The 21,681-nt window shown below is 43.2% G+C and overlaps 1 protein-coding gene across 3 annotated transcripts in view; it reads left to right on the top strand.

Moving 5' to 3' along the window:
* Positions 1-21,681, top strand: part of LOC112251230 (potassium voltage-gated channel subfamily C member 1) — a 129,292-nt gene that overhangs the window by 49,449 nt on the left and 58,162 nt on the right. For 2 of the 3 annotated variants that reach the window (XM_042321860.1, XM_042321870.1), the window contains exon 2: positions 6,420-7,380. In XM_042321860.1, the coding sequence (XP_042177794.1) occupies positions 6,420-7,380 (961 nt within the window). Of the gene's footprint in view, positions 1-6,419; positions 7,381-9,103; positions 11,208-21,681 lie in introns of those variants that run through there. The other variant, XM_024422098.2, reaches the window with a different exon arrangement.

Below are 21,681 nucleotides of genomic sequence, written 5' to 3'. Positions count from 1 at the left end.
TACTAGCTAACAAGGTAGAACAGTTGAATTTGGTATGAACACACTCTTCTGTCCATCTCCCACTGTTTGAACAGCATGCTAGCCTGTCCACTTTGTTCTTAAGTTTTCGTTTTTGCATCTTTTACTTTTGGTTTAAGCTTCATACAGCTTAAAATACAACATTTTTTGTTAATCGAAAATATATTTCACAGCAGTTTAGACGGTACAATGATTCTCTACACTATACTTGCTTGTTTTGTCACACAAACTGAAATTAGGCAAACTATTATAATTTTAGCAACCAAGAAATAGCGGAGCGATTGTGCATCATTAAGTGCATCATTAAGTTTTAGTTTATTATTGTAAAATAATGTCTCAATGTGTTTCACCGTCCATATGAGCGGTTCTGCTGGACCAAACCGCAAATGGCGAGTAGAAACCGCATTTTGTCAGAGAGGAAAAAGTTATTTTTCCTATTTGTTGTTCTCAGTGGCAGGGGGATGAGGTTGGTATTTGTGTGTAAATTGGAAGTTGCACAGTCACAGCAGAAGGAGTGAGACCAAAAAGACAACACGAGAACAAGTGGACATAAATACAGGCATTTGGAATATCGTGCTAAAACATGCTTTGAATCTAATCTAAACATACTATCTAAACATACTTTGAATATAATGAATTCAATATATTGCCCAGACATAGTTTGAGGCTGGGTTGCCGATTGGTTAGGTTGAGGCTTGGTTGAGTTAGTTTAGGTTGAGGCTGGGTTAGATTGAGGTTGGTTTAGGTTAAGTTTGGTTGAGGCTTGGTTGAGTTAGGTTGGGTTGAGGTTGTGTTAGTTTTGGTTTGGTTGAGGCTGGGCTGAAGTTGGGTTAGGTTATGTTGAGTTGAAGCTGGGTTGAGGTTGGGTTGGGTTAGGCTGGGTTAGGCTGGGTTGAGGTTGGGTTGGGTTAGGCAGTGTTGAGATTGGGTTGGGTTGAAGCTGGGTTGGGTTAGTTTGGGTTCAGGTCGGTTGTGTGAGAGAGAGTGAGGTTCCGTGTGCCTAAGATGAACAGGTACTATTGATCCAGGGGGCAGAGAGGAGAAAAGGCCTGGTGCTTTAAACAGGCACGCCGGCTCAATCGATAGACATTTATCTATGTGAAGGCGAACATGACATGTCTGTTTTCATAATGGTGGCCGCGCATTGCCCACAGCATCGTAACTCACTAACCCTCATCTCTATCTCTCTTTATTCATCTCCCTCTTCCTCTTTCCACCTCGCTCTGTCTCTACTGTACAGTCGCACTCCATCTTGAGTCCCCCTCTCACCGATTTCTACCTCCGCCTCTCTTTTCCCCCAGCTCTTTCTCTCTCTCCCTCTCTCACCATTTCTCTCTCTCTTTCTGTCTCAGTGCAGTGTCAATGAGATTGCAGCATTTAGGATGTCCATACTGTTTTAGCTGCATCCCTCCCTCTCTCTCTCTCTCTCTCTCTCTCTCTCTCTTCCTCTCTAATCCCCCTCTCTCTCCCTCTAGTGTGTATTTTTGGTCTGTTGTTCGTGGTGTCTGGCACCACCTATCTTCCGTCTTTTATCAGAAGCACAGGTCTGAATGCACACTACAGTACCACTGCAATGACCCAAAACGCAGCACATATATATATATATATATAGCTACATATCAGGGAACATTCATTCAGCAAATATTTTATTTACATTCACAGTCTGCAGATTGGCCAAAGCTATGTGTCTATTCTCATTGACAAGAGTTAAGGCGAATTTCAAGAGATTCCAATGGTATCTATTCTTGAGAGAAACTACTGTAATGTAAACTTGCGTATTTCTCATGTCTCGAATGCTATCTCCGGAGGTCGCGCACGGCACTCGTCCAACAGATGCCCCCCTCTAAGCAGGGGAGTGTAAACAGAATTGTGTCCTTGAGCCCAACATTCATACAGTAAAAATACTAATAGCAGAGTAATGTTTTTGAAACAGCTGAAATGTAGACATGTTCATTATATTTTAAACTAGTTTTATTGAGTTTTCATCTGAAATTGCATTAACAACTTGTTACATTCTCAAATTGTCGCCCGTAGCTTTAAAAAAATGGATGCTCAACTGTGTTGACTTGCATGATATTAATAAAAATGTACTTTTACATTCGTATGAGAGGGGTGAACATTCATGTTTGATATGCTAACATTACTAGCTAGCTAGCCCAATAATGGACGAAAGGAGCCAAGGACCATACATGTTCTGTTTTAAAGGTGAATTAGCTCTGGAAACCAAAACAGCCTAACACTCCATCTCAATTGCTGTGCGGATCTAGAAACATAAATCTCTCTACTTTCATATCACATCAAAATAATTTCACATATGCAAAAAAAACGTTTTACCACAGTTGCAGCAGACAGTATTTTTCAGTGACAACATGTTTGTGGCGTCCATCTTCCGTTTACACACAGGTATTCGGAGACGCAGATAAATAATTAGCACAGGTAGTCAGGCACTCTATCTTCGTCTGTTTTCCGTAAACATGCGCTGTAACATGGGAATATGGCTGTGTGTGAACCTTAACCCTATTAAGGTGTCTAGTAATTGAACTTATTTCGTATTTGTATTATTTCTCGCTGATATGAAATATATGCTACTTATGTTTCCAAAACCGTACTGCAAGCGATGCATGTTCATTTTTAGAGGAAGCGTCGGAAATCTTAACAAAACTGCCCTGGTCAGAAGATACTATCGTCAATAGGCGATAAACCAGTTACCATCTATGAATGGTGTTCTAGCTAGCTAGCTGTGTTATTGTCTTGCAAGCTACATTTCATGTGTGTACTAATGAGAAAATTAACCCTTTAATTGTTTGTACATGCATGTACATTTTTGCATTATTCAAGAGTGTAATAAGGCTTGGTTGCATTAAGATAAAATCTGAATTTAAGACCAAAAAGCACATTTTTGTTTTCATGAATTTGTACAATATAGCAGCTCAGTTAAACAATTAGTCTAATCTAATAGCTAGGCCTATTTTCAATTTTTGAAGATCAATGGGTATTAAATGAATTGGAATGGCAGAAAATCTGACAGACTGTTGTTTTTTTATGTAAATATATAGCCTGTAGTAGAAAGCAACGGGTTAGATGAAGACTACATAACCAACCCATGAAGTAAAAATGCAACATCTATTTATGGCCAGCTATGTAAACTCTAACATGGATTTATCCTGCAGTAGATGGTAAATTTGTAATATAAATCAAATCTAATTTTATTGGTCACATACACGTGTTTAGCAGATGTTATTGCGGGTGTAGTGAAATGTTAGTGCTTCTAGCTCTGACAGTGCAGTAATATCTAACAGTTTCACAAAATATACCCAAAATACACGTATATCTAAGTAAGGAATGGATTAAGAATATATATACATACAGTTGAAGTCGGAAGTTTACATACACCTTAGCCAAATACATTTAAACTCAGTTTTCACAATTCCTGACATTCAATCCTAGTAAAAAAATCCCTGTCTTAGGTTAGTTAGGATCACTTTATTTTAAGAATGTGAAATGTCAGAATAATAGTAGAGAGAATGATTTATTTCAGTTTTTATTTCTTTCATCACATTCCCAGTGGGTCAGAAGTTTACATACACTTAGTTAGTATTTGGTAGCATTGCCTTTAAATTGTTTAACTTAGGTCAAACGTTTCGGGTAGCCTTCCACAAGCTTCCCACAATAAGTTGGGTGCATTTTGTCCCATTCCTCTTGACAGAGCTGGCGTAATTGAGTCAGGTCTGTAGGCCTCCTTGCTCGCACACGCTTTTCCAGTTCTGCCCACAAATTTTCTATGGGATTGAGGTCAGGGCTTTGTGATGGCCACTCCAATACCTTGACTTTGTTGTACTTAAGCCATTTTGCCACAACTTTGGAAGTATGCTTTGGGTCATTATCCGTATGGAAGACCCATTCACGACCAAGCTTTAACTTCCTGACTGATGTCTTGAGATGTTGCTTCAATATATCCACATAATTTTCATTTCTCATGATGCCATCTATTTTGTGAAGTGCACCAGTCCTTCCTGCAGCAGAGCACCCCCACAACATGATGCTGCCACCCCCGTGAAGCCCCTTTTTCCTCCAAACATAACGATGGTCATTATGGCCACAGTTATATTTCTGTTTCATCCAACCAGAGGACATTTCTCTAAAAAGTACATTATTTGTCCCCATGTGGAGTTGCAAACCGTAGTCTGGCTTTTTTTATGGCGGTTTCGGAGCAGTGGCTTCTTCCTTGCTGAGCGGCTTTTCAGGTTATGTCGATATAGGACTCGTTTTACTGTGGATATAGATATTTTTTACCTGTTTCCTCCAGCATCTTCACAAGGTCCTTTGCTGTTGTTCTGGGATTGATTTGCACTTTTCGCACCAGAGTATGTTCATCTCTAGGAGACCGAACATGTCTCCTTCCTGAGTGGTATGACGGCTATGTGGTCCCATGGTGTTTATACTTGCATACTATTGTTTGAACAGATGAACGTGGTACCTTCAGGCATTTGAAAATTGCTCCCAAGGATGAACCAGACTTGTGGAAGTCTACAAAAAATGTTTTGTTGTCTTGGCTGATTTCTTTTGATTTTCCCATGATTTCAAGCAAAGAGGCACTGAGTTTGAAGGTAGGCCTTGAAATACATCCAGAGGTACACCTCCAATTGACTCAAATGATGTCAATTAGCCTATCAGAAGCTTCTAAAGCCCTGACATCATATTTGGGATTTTTCCAAGCTATTTAAAGGCACAGCCAACTTAGTGTATGTAAACTTCTGACCCACTGGAATTGTGATTTTTTTAAATTTATTATAAACTAAATAATCTGTCTGTAAACAATTGTTGGAAAAATGACTTGTGACATGCACAAAATAGATGTCCAAACCGACTTACCAAAACTATAGTTTGTTAACAAGAAATGTGTGGGGTGGTTGGAAAAACAGTTTTAATGACTCCAACCTAAGTGTATGTAAACTTCCGACTTCACTGTACATATGAACTGGGTGATGCAATATGTAAACACAATTTAAAAGTGGCTAAGATACCGTGGAATAGTGTGGAGGGCAGTTTATACATATGAGATGAGTAATGGAAGATACGGAACATTATTTAAGTGGCTTGTAATCCATTTCTAAAAGTGGCCAGTGATTCCTAATCTATGTCTATAGGCAACCATCTCTGATGTGCTAGTGATGGCTGTTTAGCAGTCTGATGGCCTTGAGATAGAAGCTGTTTTACAGTCTCTCTGTGTCAGCTTTGATGCACCTGTTCTGACCTCGCCTTCTGGATGATAGCGGGGTGAACTGGCAGTGGCTCGGGTGGTTGATGTCCTTGATGATATTTTTGGCCCTCCTATGGCATCGGGTGCTGTAGGTGTCCAGGAGGGCGGGATGTTTGCCCCCAGTAATGTGTGGGCAGACCGCACCACCCTCTGGAGAGCTTTGCGGTTGTGGGCGGTGCAGTTGCCATACCAGGCGGTGATACAGCCCGACAGGATGCTCTCAATTGTGCATCTGTAAAAGTTTGTGAGGGTTTTAGGGGCCAGGCACCACTCAAATGTATTTAGGCTCTTGAGGTTTGAAGAGGCGCTGATGCGCCTTCTTCACCACATTGTCTGTGTGGGGGGACCATTTCAGCTTGTCAGTGATGTGTACGTTGAGGAACTTGAAGCTTTCCACTTTCCCTCATCTCCTCCCTTGTAGGCTGTCTCATCGTTGTTGGTAATCATTAGAAGAAGACAATGTTTGTCTTCTTCTAATGGCCTCTTTAGCAGTTTGACATTTATGAGTCTTGTCCTTGAGGCAGAACTGAGTGATTTCAGCTAGTTTTGTGTGTCATCATATTGGTCTCTGACTTGTGGTCACTCGCTCAGGTGGAACAAACTTACATTTGCGCTGAAAATGTAATTGAAAAAACAGAAAGGTGTCAAATTATTTTGGTGCAAACATCTTTTCTGAATGTAAAAGTAATCCTAGAAGTAATCATTTAGTTTTTCAAAAATCTCTGTAATCTGATGACAATATTTTTGCTGGTAACATAACGAATAACAGTCACAATTTTTTTGTAATCCGTTACTCCCCAATCCTGACTGTATGGTTGGTATGTGGTTTGTTCACTTGAACTGTGAGTTCATCAGAGTGCCTGTGTAATCGTTGGCTTTAGACCTAAAACTGTGTAAAACAGATCTATTCATGCAAAGTGGGAACCATTGGTGTTTTTTTTGTTGCAGTTTAGGTTAACCTCTGTTGCTGCATGTTTTCTGTGATACAGTTTGTGAATGACATCATCTGTAAATCCATGTGATCCTTTGGGTTAGGCTTCGGTGAGAATTCAATGAGCCCAAGAAACATAATCCTGTAAAAGGCAACTATGTACAAAAAACTTGAACCTAACCATCTTTCTCCCTCTCTCCTCTCCTACAGTACTGTGCGTTCCTCTCCCTTCTGTTCATCCTCATCTCCATCACCACCTTCTGCCTGGAGACGCACGAGGCCTTCAACACCATCTACAACAAAACAGAAAACGTGACAGTGGGCAATGTGACAAGTCAGGAGATCGTCTACGAGGTGGTGACCGACGGCTGGCTCACCTATGTGGAGGGAACGTGCGTCATCTGGTTCACCATCGAGGTCATGATGCGCGTGATCTTCTGCCCATGCAAGAAGGAGTTCTTCAGTAGCACCCTCAATATCATTGACTTTATTGCCATCATGCCCTTCTACCTGGAGGTGGCGCTGAGCGGTCTGGATTCCAAAGCCGCCAAAGACGTGTTGGGCTTCCTGCGAGTGGTGCGCTTCGTCAGGATCCTGCGTATCTTCAAGTTGACTCGTCACTTCGTGGGTCTGCGGGTGCTGGGCCACACGCTCCGCGCCAGTACCAACGAGTTCCTCCTCCTCATCATCTTCCTCGCCCTCGGGGTGCTCATCTTCGCCACCATGATCTACTATGCCGAGCGCATCGGTGCCGACCCTGACGACCCTACGGCCGCCAAACACACAAACTTCAAGAACATCCCCATTGGCTTCTGGTGGGCCGTGGTCACCATGACCACTCTGGGCTATGGGGACATGTACCCCGAGACGTGGTCGGGGATGCTAGTGGGCGCACTGTGTGCCCTGGCGGGGGTGCTGACCATTGCCATGCCTGTGCCCGTCATCGTCAACAACTTTGGCATGTACTACTCACTGGCCATGGCCAAGCAGAAGCTGCCCAAGAGGAAGGGCAAGCACATCCCTCGGCCCACCATGCCGGGCTCGCCCAACTACTGCAAGCCAGACGCCCTGGCCATGGCCACTGCCGGGCCGGGTATGGTGGGCTCAGGCAGCCTGGGGGGAGGGGACTGCCCTCTGGCCCAGGAGGAGATCATCGAAATCAACAGGACAGGTGAGTAGAGCAGGGGAGGGAGGAGATGGATGGAGGGAGAGAAGGGGAGGAGAGGCATGTGTGTGCGTGCACGCGCCTGTGTGAGTGTTTGTGTGTGTGGATGAAGTATATTTGGAATCTATCTAGAGTGACTGACTGCTGGTGACCTGCAGCATCCCACACTAATATTGCAATATTATGAAAAAATGACTCCGATCACTCTCTCTACATGATGTGGTGTCTCGGCTTGTCTCTGAGTCACATATAACTAACCCAATGTACCACAACATATACCCCAAGTCTGAATCACTGTACTGAACTTTAGCCAATAAATAACACCCATAAAATACTGGAACAGTCTTAAATAGCACCTTGTCAGATTATGGTTCCCAACCATCACAATCCTCCCTTTCTACCGCATGTGTGGGTATGTGGTGTGTGTGTTTCCATCCCTCTCCAGTCTGTAGAATTAACCCGATTAGAGAGTGTGGGGAGAAATGAAGTGGATCTGTAACCATGTTAAATAGGGAAGCTGAGGCCGCACGCACGCACGCACACACAAGCTGATGAGGTCAGATAGACACCGTAGCTCTGTATAGAGCAGGGTGATCCCATAATCTAACCCCCCCCAGCCACCCCTCCACCCTCATCCTTCTCTCTCTGCTGGGTAGCTCTCAACACGTCGGCTTTAACGTTTATAAATATTTGGTTGGGAAGATTGGCCTGTCAAAACGCTGTTTGACAGTGGACAGAAATGTAATTAAACTTGAAGAGTAGAGCGGGTGATGGGTTGGGATGGGGGTGGATTGGGAGAAGGATTAGTTATGACGAGAGAAGTTGAGAAGCATGTAAAATGGAATTCTAGATGGCCCCTCAATTTACATATGTAGGCTACTCAGAGCCTGATACCTGATCGCACGCGTGCACTCACCCAAGCACACACACGCACACACACGTGCATGTACACACACACTCGGGATGTGCGCGAGTACTCAAGTACTGGAATCTGTGTTTGTATTCAATTAAATTATTGAGTACTCAACATTTTCAAATGCAACTATTTAGCAGGTTACATTTAAAAGCGCTGACAACATTTCTGCAAGATGTGAGTATGTCAAGGGCAGTGAATGTTAAAGTTGTGTATCAGAACAACCAGCAGTGGGCCACTGCAGCTAAATAAATATAGGGGAAACACTGCTCACTGAATTGACAAGTAATACATTACACACACACACACACACACACACACACTTACATACATTTGTACATCATATAGGCCTATTTCCCTCTTGCACTAGCAACCCCCCACACTAGTAATAAATAGTCTTTTTTTGTGTGTGTGTGTTTGTAGGGACATGCCAGTCCCGATCAGCTGGTGAGTTCACACAGCCAAAAGAGCTCCTTCTGTCAACACAGCTTACAGCCCAGGAGGGGAGACAAGTGTAGCTCAGGCTGTAGAGCATACCTGCTTGCAGCGCTAGGGTTGTGAGTTCAATTCCCACAGGGGACTAGTAGCAAAAAAAGTATTAAAATGTATGCATTCACTACTGTAAGTCGTTCTGGATAAGAGCCTCTGCTAAATGACTCAAATGTAAATAGGGATTGGTGTGGAGTAACCAACTAGGCTCTGTTTGAAAGTTTTAGGGCCAGTTTCTGGGAAACAGTTTAAGCCTAGAGTAAAAAATGATTTAAATCAAGAATTTCCATTGAACATGCTTTTTAGTCCTGGGATCTTTTATTTCAGGTCGTGAGGCATGGACCAACACATTTCTACAATCAAGATGGCGGCAGGGCAGTTTCGCTAAGCGTGTTGTGTCACGCTGTTTGTTTGTTTCAAGTGTTACACGTTTTTATTACTTTGCAAAACCGTTATAGGCTGCGAAAGTTAAACAACAGGCAAAATCTAAAATCCTACAGGATCAAAGCAATCGAAGTGTTAAAATCGCTAGTAAACCAAGCAGGGACATCTGCTGGTTTCGACATGAGGAGATAAGCCGGTGTGGTGCCCTCCCTGAAAGCCGAGAGAGGATACATCTGTGTTGTGACTGACTGTCTAGACACGTTTGGGCCGACTAGCCTTGGATACTCCTCGACGGTCAGGTTTTTCATCTGTGTTCCAGCAATCTACCAGGGTCTTCTGACTCCTTTCCTGTCTTGCTGTGCTGTGTGCTTAGGGTTGCCAACTGTCCCGTATTGGCTGGGATGTCCCTTATATTGGGCTAAATTGGTTTGTCCCATACAGGACATCCCTTGTCCCGTATATTCATCCAATCACAGTATAGCCTAAACGCGCGCCAATTCCTGCAAAGTAATTCCTGTTGTTCGGTCGGTTTGGCATATCAAGGAAATATGGATAAACCTGCAAAAAAAGAAAAGCCTGTGCAGCTACAACAAACAATGGGAAGCAAAAAAGACGTGGGTTAAGCCCCGTCAGTGGTGACTCGACGAAAGCTTTCTGTACTTTATGCCGTCGGGAATTCTCAGTTGGCCATTGGAGGGGTCAATGACCTAACTCAGCATGCATCCACAGAAATGCACAAGAAGGCCATGCTGGCTAAAGGGGCTAGCAATATCAGTGCATTCATCACGACGTCTACTGCAGAAAATGACAAAGTCGCGGCAAGTGAAGCCTCTCGTATGTGTACCATACGGTTAAACACGGACTCCGCTACAACAGCACCGACTGCCTTGTTAAGCTCAACGGTGCTTTGTTCCATGACTCAAAATGTTGTGAAGAAGTTGCACTTGGGAAGAACGAAAGCGGAGACGATTACAATGAATGTTTTAGGACCAAAGACTGTGCGGGATATTTTGGATGATCTGTCCCCGACCGAAGGTGAGCCGGTGTATTTCTCAGTTGCCAGTGATGCCTCCAACAAGGGAAATAGAAAAATGTTTCCAGTGTGCGTGAGATATTTCTCTGTGACTGATGGAATGCAGTGCAAGTTACTTGACTTCCATGAAGACAGTGGTGAAACTGCAAATGGCATACATCAAGCTCTGATGAGCTGTCTGGAAAAGCATGAACTGGATATTAGACACATCCAGCCTATGCAGCAGATAATGCCAATGTCAACTTTGGAAAACACCACTCTGTTTACCAGCTATTGAGCAGTGCCAACAATCGCATTCTGAAAGCTAATTGCCCAGCTCACATGGCTCATAATGCCTGCAAGCCCACCGCCCAGCTGTCAGTAGATATTGAGACAATTGTTTTAAAGATCGACAGCCACTTCTCAGTATCTGCTTCCCGAAGAGAGGAACTGCGAGCATTTTTTTGCCTTTGTTGACATTGAGTGGCGTGAAATTCTGAGACATGTTTGCACATGATGGCTCTCTCTTCATCCAGCTGTCGATCGTCTCCTGCAAAGCTGGCCAGCACTTCATACTTCAGGTCCCCTGGGGAGACAAAGAGTATTTTTGAGTATGAAGAAAAAACAGAAGCTGCTGAGATTTATCTGTGCTTTTTCCACAACGTTGGGGTGTGTTTTTGACCAACTCGTAAAAAAAGCTGGAGGAAACAACGCTCTGCATGACAGATGTTTACAAGCAAGTCCAAAAGTTTAAAATGAAGATGCTTCAGCGGAAACAGGACAGCTTTTTTTTGGATACCAGACCAAGCAGCTGATGGACAAACAATTGTCAGCACAAAGATCCAAGCAGCAACAGGACTTTGAAGTTCTATGACACTGTCATTACATACATTGACAAGTGGTTTGATTTCTTACCAGAAGATGTAATGGTGAAACTGAAACGGATCGGCCTCTATGAGGAGCTCTCCTTCACTGACCTGCCTCTATGAGGAGCTCTCCTTCACTGACCTGCCTCTATGAGGAGCTCTCCTTCACTGACCTGCCTCTATGAGGAGCTCTCCTTCACTGACCTGCCTCTATGAGGAGCTCTCCTTCACTGACCTGCCTCTATGAGGAGCTCTCCTTCACTGACCTGCCTCTATGAGGAGCTCTCCTTCACTGACCTGCCTCTATGAGGAGCTCTCCTTCACTGACCTGCCTCTATGAGGAGCTCTCCTTCACTGACCTGCCTTTATGAGGAGCTCTCCTTCACTGACCTGCCTTTATGAGGAGCTCTCCTTCACTGGCCTGCCTCTATGAGGAGCTCTCCTTCACTGACCTGCCTCTATGAGGAGCTCTCCTTCACTGACCTGCCTCTATGAGGAGCTCTCCTGACCTGGAGCAGGTGGTGGTTGCCCTCAAAATGACAGAGACCGTCAGTATGGACCAACTCTATGAAGAGTTTTGCGCTTGCTGGGAGGAAATACAGAAAGCCAGACAGGATACCACAAAATCCACCAGTGAGAAGTGGGTGGCAGTTTTCCAAAACCTAGGGAAAGCCAACTTGATCAACATGTTCAGGATTGGTCTCATTTGTCCTCAGTGTGCCAGGCTTAAATGCCTTTGTAGAGAGGATTTTCTCTCTGATGACCATTTAAATGGTCAGACTCAAGAAACAGATGCAGCACAGAGCTGATCAAAAATGAACTTTAAATATCTGTGAACTGTGACTTGTCATGTGAGGACTTCTCTCTGGCTATGCAAAAGGACAAAGGACTGCTTGAATCAGTCAAGAGCAGCAAAGAATATCCATGGGAAAAGTAGACTTGGTGAGTGACTCATGCCCCTCTTTTCCTCATTTGCATTTGAAATGTTTTTCTTTCTTTTTTTTTTGCTGTAAAGGTCAAAATGGAGATTTCTTTGATAATTTATTTGGAGGTTTATTCACATAATGACAAGGTTTTAGTCAAGCTATAGACTAAATGGAATATAACCATGTTTTGCTTTTCCAATTTAATAAGAATATGTATATACACTGTATATTCATTCACACAACACCATACCTACACCGCCGTGGCACCGTGCTCTGGCACGCCACCTTTTGTCCCTTATTTGGTAGTGAGAAAGTTGGCAACCCTATATGTGCTGGAAGCCGGAGGTTGGTATCTGCGCTGTGAGAACGTCATGATGCGCTGGGCTTCCTAGCCCAGCGTATCCCGGCTGGGTGAACTTGCCACCTGTGATTGGCTGGTCTACTGGGCACAAACGCTCTGGCATTCTACGGGCATGAAACACTTAGCACAGGGTGTCGCGCGGTGAAACACAGCTTCCCATTCATTTCAATGGAAGGAAAGCGGAGAGGGCGGGGGACCTTTGGGCGGTGCGAAAGTGGCGTGGGAGGTGGTGGAAAAATAATCTTTTCCCAAGTTTATGCAAATCACCAGCGGCAACCGTTGGGCGATGACCAATCATATCGAGTGGTTCTTATGACGAATTTGATGCAATGCCACCCAAGGCTGGAGACTTTCTTCAGCAAAGATGGCTGACAAAATACTAGGATGGAAGCAAATGTAAGTTATTATAACGTCATAACGAATCATGCAAAAAAATGTACAGTTGACAGGAATATGTTAATTAATGTAGAGACAAACGATTATGCATATTTTTTTAATCATAAAGTTAATTTACGAAAATCGCGACAAGCTAACATTAGCCAGCTAGCTGGCTAGCTTTATGGGTGTTGTGACATGAGTATGAAATCGTAATTCTGGTTTTGCTTTAGGGACTCCTGAAACAACCAGCAACCCAGGCTGTCGTCTTGTGAAACAGTGGATGTAAAGAATCTAGCTAGCTAAAGCATTTACTACAAATTGAATGTACAATTTTGTAAGCTTGCCTTGCTGATATTTGCCATGCAATGCAGATAGATGAAATAACGTAGCTAGCTACGTTCTTGCTTATTGTGCAATGGAGGATAACAATACATGTATGCCTATGTATGTGTAACGTTAACTAACTCACTTTTGTACTGTAGTATCTGGGATCTACATCTGTTTATATTAGTTACTATGCAGTTACTAAGCAGTAACGTATTACGGCAGTGTTACATTACTACGCCAAATAGGAAATGCACATACGCACTAGGGTGCCGGGAACTGTAGAGCACGAGGGGTTTTGACTAAACGAAAACTAACTGTACTCCCGTCTCCTGCCTGGTCATTTCTCCACAACACAAATATTACAGTGGCGACGAGGTGATTAAACTACATAAACGGACATTGCTTGAAGGGAAGAATGTTGCGTGAGTAATGAAACTCAAAATAATTATGTAATTCGTCAGCTATTTTTTATTTTCTTTTGCCAGTAGAGAAGGCTAAGCACTGCTAGTAGGTACAGTAGTCAGGAGCTGCCAAGTAGCAAGACTATTGGAGTCCAGAATAGCGACACTGCCCTCTGGTGGTTAAACTTTAAAAATGTCATTGAACCCATTGAAATTAGTCGATCTCAGTGGAGAAATATTGTCAAGAAAAAAAAGGAAGAAGGAACGTAACACGGTGTGTACATTATTACAAATGAGTGCAGTGAATGAAGTAATTGCAGACGCTTCTGAAGTGAAGAATTAGATGAAAATTAAGCAATACAAGGAATAAGGAAACTGAACAATTGACTGTGAAAAAGGCAACCATTGGTCGAGTTCCAGAGTTTGAGGCTACAAAAGAGGATTTTGATTCCTATTTGGAGCGTTTTGAGCGTTGGCTGGCTGCAAATGAAATCAAAGATGAAAAGAAGCAGATGTATTTCTCAGTGTTTTGGGTCCAACTGAGTATGGATTGCTGAAATGTCTCATTGAACCAACAAAACAGTGGAGTTGAACTATGCAGAACTGACTGAAACTCTTTCAAGGTATTTCAAGCCTAAGCCAATTCTCATTGCAGAACGTTTCAGATATTACCAACGTCACCAGAGTCTAGGGGAAACCGTGGCTGACTACATCCTTGCTTTAAAAAGGCTGGCAAATACATGTGAGTTTGCACGATTTCTTGATGATGCTCTCTGAGACAAGTTTGTATGTGGTCTCACAGGTGAAGCATATCACAGAAGGCTTGGACTCGAGCTTGCCCACAGGGATACTATTGAGCTATCGGGACATGCAGAACGTCAGAAAGGTGTTCACAAGGTCAGTGATGCACGTGGTGAAAAAGGCTCACAAAAGCCACACTTTTCTCAGTCCTGTCCTCAAGGTTACACAAGAACAAAGCAGCCCACATCTCAAAGGTCTAAGCCAAGTTGCTACAGATGTGGGGGAGATAATCATCAGCACAGTGAATGTCGATTCCAAAATGAAAAGTGCCACAATTGTGGAAAGGTTGGACATTTACAGAGAGTGTGTAAAGCCTCGAAACGCACAGCAAGAGTGCACAAAGTGTCAGACGCAGCACAAGAAGAGGAAGGCACAACTGAAACAGTAGTGGAACTGTTCAGTGTACACGGCTCAACAACAAAAAGATGGAATCTATCTCAACAGGGAGTTAGCGGGAAAACCAGTAAAAATGCACCTAGACACCGGAGCGTCTGTATCTCTGGTTCCAGAGAGACTCTACAAAGAAAAACTGAAAGAGTGCCCTTTTCAGCCCGCGTCCATCCGCCTTTCTTCATACACTGGTGACACTATTCCTGTGTTAGGGCAGATACAGGTACCAGTCCGGTATGAGGGGGAAGGAGTGGACGCTACCGCTTGTCATTGTTAAAGGAGAAAAATCAGCCTTGCTAGGCAGATACTGGCTACAAAAGATCAAGTTGAACTGGGGAGAAATCTTCAGTCTGAGAAATGACAAACCAGTGAGTCAGGCTACACTCACTAACATGCTGGAGACGCACAAATAACTTTTCAAAGATGGCTACGGTGAAATACAAGACTTCACAGCAAAAGTCAGAGTGCAAAAAGGAACCAAGCCTACCTTTCACAAACCACGTCCAGATCCCTATGCTCTTAAGGAAGCAGTAGAGAAGGAACTGGACTGCCTACAGAATAATAACATAATCACGAAAGTATCGAGGAGCAACTGGGCCGCTCTGATTGTTGTAGTCCCAAAGAAAGACAAGACTGTCAGAATGTGCGGTGCATACTACCAGAGGAATATCCACTACCAAATGCTGTTTGCCACTCTAGCTGGTGGGAAGGTTTTCAGTAAGCTGGACCTGGCATTCGCTTATCAGCAACTGAAGCTGGATCCGGAGTCAGAACAGTATCTGACCATCAATACACACAAGGGGCTATTCAGATTCAATCGCTTGGCCTATGGAATCTCGACAGCTCCAGCGATATTCCAACACACAATGGATCAGATCTTGGACAGTATAGACAATGTTGTGTGCTTCATGGACGACATCCTCGTGTCAGCACCAACCATTGGAGAGCCCCTTGTAGTGCTGGACAAAGTGATGTCAAGACTGGAGAAATATGGAGTGAAAATGAAACGCAGTAAGTGTGAGTTCCTCCAGGTCTCAGTGGAGTATCTCGGATACAAGATTGATGCACAAGGCCTGCACCCAACCAACCGCCAGGTGAAGAACACACTTGCATTTGCATCACAGACTCTGTCACCAAGTGAGAAAGATTATGCTCAAATTGAGAAGGAAGCCCTGAGCATAATATTCGGAGTGAAGAAGTTTCACAAATACCTCTACGGAAGGAAGTTCCAACTGCTGACAGATCACAAGCCTCTGTTGGCAATCCTTGGACCAAAATCAGCTATACCAACCCTTGCTGCACTTCGAATGCAACGTTGCGCTCTGATATTGTTAGTCTACAACTACGAGATTGAGTACAGACGATCCAGTGATCACGCAAATGCCGATGTACTATCAAGACTACCATGCAATAGTGACTCCGACAGTGAAGATGATAGAGCAGTCTTCCAGATCTCTCTCATTGACGAACTGCCCATATTTGCTTCAGACATAGCAGAGGAAACAAGGAAAGACCCAGTGCTTTCCAAAGTCTTGGACTTAACATTAGGCGGTTGGCCAACCTTCGTAAATGACGATAACATTCGCCCATTCATCGACAAGAAAGACCAGTTGTCCACTGATCAAGGATGTGTTCTGTGGGGATCAAGGGTGGTGGTACCTCACAAATTCCAGAGGAGACTGCTATCTGACCTGCATGAGGGACATCCAGGGATCACTCGAATGAAAGCACTCGCTCGCAGTTATCTGTGGTGGCCTGGACTGGATCAGGACATTCAACAGCATGTAGACCACTGCTCACCTTGTGAAGCTGTTCGCAACAAGCCTGCTGCTGCACCTCTTCATCCATTGTCCTGGGCTGCTACACCTTGGGATCTCATCCATGTGGATTACGCCGAGATTGACAAGCAACATTTCCTTGTTGTCATCGATGTCCATCCCAAGTGGATGGAAGTGTTCCCTACTCAACTGACCACAGCTGAGAAGACCATCAATCTTCTCAGACACCTGTTCGCATCCTTTGGACTAGTCAAGGAGCTCGTATCGGACATTGGCCGTCCTTTCACGTCAAACAATTTTGAAATGTTTCTCAAGAACAACGGAGTAAGGCACATCCTGTCACCACCTTACCATCCAGCATCAAACGGAGCAGCGGAGAGAGCCGTGCAAACCTTTAAGAAGGCCTGGACTTGCACAATTGGTGGCTGACTAAATACTTTTTTGCCCCACTGTATGTACTACAATTATACACTTCAACAGTGTTTACCAATCTTGGTCCTAGAACATCAATGGTTACACATTGTGACTAATAGACTAGAAACAGGATTTAACTAGTTAAAAGCTGATTTGTCATTAATATATACAGAAAAATAACTGAAAAAACAGTACACTACACTTCCTATGTATCATGTAAATACTCTAAAACCGGTTTGTCGTGTCTTTACTATGGATTAAATGATATGACATGCTATTTTATAAAATAATTCTCTATAATTAATATTACCTGATTAAACTAATCATGTAGATGTAATTAACTAGGAAGTCGTGGCACCTCAGAAGAATGTTTATAGAGCTGTTGTCTTCCGAATAAACTCTAAAAGACCTGGTAATCTTTTATATCAATAGCAGTCAATTATTAATCGTCACCTTATTCAGTCTCATCTGAACGTCTTAAAATTATTGGTTATCTTCACGAACATGGCTAACAAGTTGAATAAGCAATACAAAATTTGGTTTAGTAATTTATTTACTAAATACCTAAATAGTCACACAGAATTACATATACACAGGATGGATCATACATTGATTACTAATTATGTCATAAAAGAAAACGTCACTAGCGGATGAAACCGATATGACGGCTGAATGAAAGAGCGGGAAGACTGAGGAACAAAAGGATTGGGTCTCTATCGGACCTTATGAAGCTATGCTATTGTAAATACAGAATCTTATGCATTCTAAATAACTGCCCGTTCGGAAAAGGAAAATGCAAGAAATATATTTATCCCTGAGCTGCGCTTCGATAGATTGGTCGAAGATGGAAGGCTGGGTTGCCTAGCAGAGATCTCCCTTGTCCTTTGAAGAATATTTCTGGGCGAATACGTTGTAGTCTGTCGTCATGTGGTAGAACGGATACGTTGTAGTACCCTGTCGTCGTGTGGTAGAAGGAATACGTTGTCGTGCACTGTCGTTCTGAAGAGATTGTCCATCCTTTCCTAGACCACGCACGTTTACAGCTGCTGCTGATAACTCGACGTCTAGGATATATCACTTCTTTAGTGAATAAGAGTTCATAGTTCATACCAAGTTGTCATACTAAACTCATGCTATATTCTGGCTGGTATAGTCGAAATTCATTCTTCCAGCGTGGCGATCGTCACCTCCACGTTGAAATTCTCCCTTTTAAACGTATGGACATCAGTCATCACGTCATCAGGGACACAATGTTAATTTCTTAGGTTGTAGTCGTTCAACCATTCGCAACCAGAGCTCACGCTGAGGTTGGCTTAGTTCGCAGTGAATTGGGTCAGCTGTTCCGGACGACTGTGTGATCACGCTCGCCGTAGCCAACGTAGGTAAGACCTTTAAACAAGTCAACATTCACAAGGCTGTGGGACCAGACAGATTACCAGGACGTGTACTCCGGGCATGTGCTGACCAACTGGCAGGTGTCTTCACTGACATTTTCAGCATGTCCCTGATTGAGTCTGTAATACCAACATGTTTCAAGCAGACCACCATAGTCCTTGTGCCCAAGAACACGAAGGCAACGTGCCTAAATGACTACAGACCCGTAGCACTCACGTCCGTAGGCATGAAGTGTTTTGAAAGGCTGGTAATTGCTCACATCAACAACATTATTCCAGAAACTGCAATATCGAGAGCATATCGAGAGCATGGTTGCATCACTGCCTGGTACGGCAACTGCTCGGCCTCCGACCGCAAGGCACTACAGAGGGTAGTGCATACGGCCCAGTACATGACTGGGGCTAAGCTGCCTGCCATCTAGGACCTCTACACGAGGCGGTGTCAGAGGAAGGCCCTAAAAATTTGTCAAAGACACCAGCCAACCCAGTCATGGACTGTTATCTCTACTACCGCATGGCAAGCGGTACCAGAACACCAAGTCTAGGACAAAAAGGCTTCTCAACAGTTTTTACCCCCAAGCCATAAGACGCCTGAACAGGTAATCAAATGGCTACCCGGACTATTTGCATTGTGTGCCCACCCCAACCCCTCTTACGCTGCTGCTACTCTCTGTTTATCATATATGCATAGTCACTTTTAACTGTACATTCATGTACATACTTCCTCAATTGGCCCGACCAACTAGTGCCCCCGCCTCAATTGGCCGGACCAACTAGTGCCACCCGCCAACCACTCTTTTACGCTACTGCTACTCTTTTTTTTAATCATATGCATAGTCACTTTAGCCATATCTACATGTACATACTACCTCAATCAGCCCAACTAACCGGTGCCTGTATATAGCCTCGCTACTATTATTGCCTGGCTAATGTATATAGCCTCACTACTGTTATTTTTAATTTTTATTTTTTACTGTTTTTATTTCTTTACTTACCTATTATTCACCTAATACCTTTTTAGCATTTCACTGTAAGGTCTACACCTGTTGTATTCGACGCACATGACAAATAAACTTTGATTTGATTTAAACTGACATCATATTCTTTAAGTACCAATGGATACTTTCAACTGGTTGGATTACCGAAATATTGTTCCATTCCCAACCGTTTGATGTCACCATACTCTCTCTATTTTAACAAAGGGCTTTCCAATAGTTCATGCTGTAGAGTAGAGAGAAAAGGGGGAAAGGTATTTATGGGGGTCATAAACGTCATGACAGGTTTATCTCAATATCTAATATCGAAGCCGTCATTGTAAATATGAATTTGTTCTTAACTGACTTGCCTAGTAAATAAAGGTTAAATAAAATAAAATAATGCCCTTCTTCTGCATTGATCTGGTAAACACAGGATAGGTGTAGTATTTCATCAAATGAGGTTTCATTTCAACCAGTAGAGAATGTGAAATACTTTATTGAAAGAAGTTTATTATCCAAGTGTTATAAATACATACATTATAAATATTATAATTGTAAGATTATAAATACAAGTGAAATCTGTACTTCAATGCACATCTGTTGTGCATTATAAAAACAGAGGAAGAAAGAGGAGGCGGCGAGAGGTGTAAAAGACAAAGGGAAAGAGGTAAGAACATAGGAGTAGAGAAGGCAGCATATGATTAATGAATCAGTGCTACCCAAATATTCTCTCAGTTCATCACAATTATATAAGTGTCTCGAGTCGGCCCGAAGGTTATCTTAAGAGCGGGTGAGGTGGCAATGATGGGACTGGGGGTTGGCATCCTCTCATCAAAACATCTGCAGACGAGAGAGAGAGAGAGAGAGAGAGAGCATGTTTAATCCTTGTGTTTTAATTTTTTATTCTAACATTGTTAGTCATAATCATCAGGAGGTGACATGCAAAACTGACCTTGGATCATTAACTCTGGGACTACTGCATCTCTATCTGTATTTCAAAGTAAAGCTTCTCTTTAATAATACTTCCTGGTGTCCTGACCAAGTGACCTCTCACCTGTGATCATGCTGTGCCCTCTATGTAGCCAGTTCAGATGCGGGAGGGGTTCACCGACACAGCTGATTTAACCTAGAGGATTTAGGGAGAAGAGGAAAGAGGGATGAAGTGAAGGAGAGGTACTGTTATTGAGAAAACAAGGTAGTTAAAGAGACAGTGTTCAACAGGGTAGCCTAGTGGTTAGAGTGTTGGACTAGGAACCGGAAGGTTGCACGTTCAAACCCCCGAGCTGACAAGGTACAAATCTGTCGTTTTGCCCCTGAACAGGCAGTTAACCCACTGTTCCTAGGCTGTCATTGAAAATAAGAATTTGTTCTTAACTGACTTGCCTAGTTAAATAAAGGTAAAATAAAATAAAAAATAAAAAACTGGAATCTGTGTGTGTGGCTTCACCTGGTGTCCACACCACACTAAGTGGCTGCAGAGTACTTTATGCTCAAGAACATGAACGGACACACGAGGACAAACAATAAAGTGTAGTTATAAAAATAATGAAGTGTCTTACTATTCCTTACTATTCCTCCATTGTTGGCCCTCTTGCCTATTCTTTGAAGGTGGAAGGATCCACAGTTATATACCTGAGCCTGCTTACTGCACAACACAATCCATCAATCAGATTGATACATGAGTGTGTAGGTATGAGTTATAGGGTGTCTAATTGTCCTACATTTTTTCAATATGGGTGATTTAAAATAGCCTGTTTTGTTTTTGTACAGACATGACACCTAAACAGCACCCTCAACTGCAGTTGACATAGCTAAGCAAATGGAAGAATACTTTTATTGCATTGTGAATGGCTCTTAAGAGCCTTTGGTTATGCATAGTGTAGTCTGGTGTTGCCAGGGAACAGCACCCTCTTCGAAGAAGTAGGTGAAGATCTCCCGTACACACAGATTGCATCTCTTGCTGCGTTGTTGAACCCCATCCTTGAAACATCCTGCAGAGCAGCAGACTTTTTCTCTGGCACACGGCGGTGAGCTGCAGATCCCCTCCTGGTCCATCCTCATGAAGTTATGCAGAACACAGGTAGCCTTCACACACCTGAATTCCTCCAGGAGGCAGTCCCAGATGGCCCTGGTCACAAACCTTGCAGTGCCCTACAAATTAACTGTAGGCAATCGTTTAGAGGAATCTCCAGCTACAAGCTATCTGTAGGAATATGGAAGACAATGTAATTATTATACTTTTACATTACCAGGTCATTGGGGATTACTAAAGTATAATATCCCTGATAACATTGGATTGAAAACAAACAGTGGACTGAATACAAACAGTGTAGCTATTCCCTCCGCAAGGCAATCAAACAAGCTAAGCATCAGTATAGAGACAAAGTAGAGTCGCAATTCAACGGCTCAGATACAAGAGGTATGTGGCAGGGTCTACAGTCTATCACGGATTACAAAAAGAAAACCAGCCCCGTCGCAGGATGTCTTGCTCCCAGA

The sequence above is a fragment of the Oncorhynchus tshawytscha genome, linkage group LG01 (assembly GCF_018296145.1).
Source record: "Oncorhynchus tshawytscha isolate Ot180627B linkage group LG01, Otsh_v2.0, whole genome shotgun sequence".
Lineage (NCBI taxonomy): Eukaryota > Metazoa > Chordata > Actinopteri > Salmoniformes > Salmonidae > Oncorhynchus > Oncorhynchus tshawytscha.
This window is presented reverse-complemented; position numbering and strand designations above follow the sequence as displayed.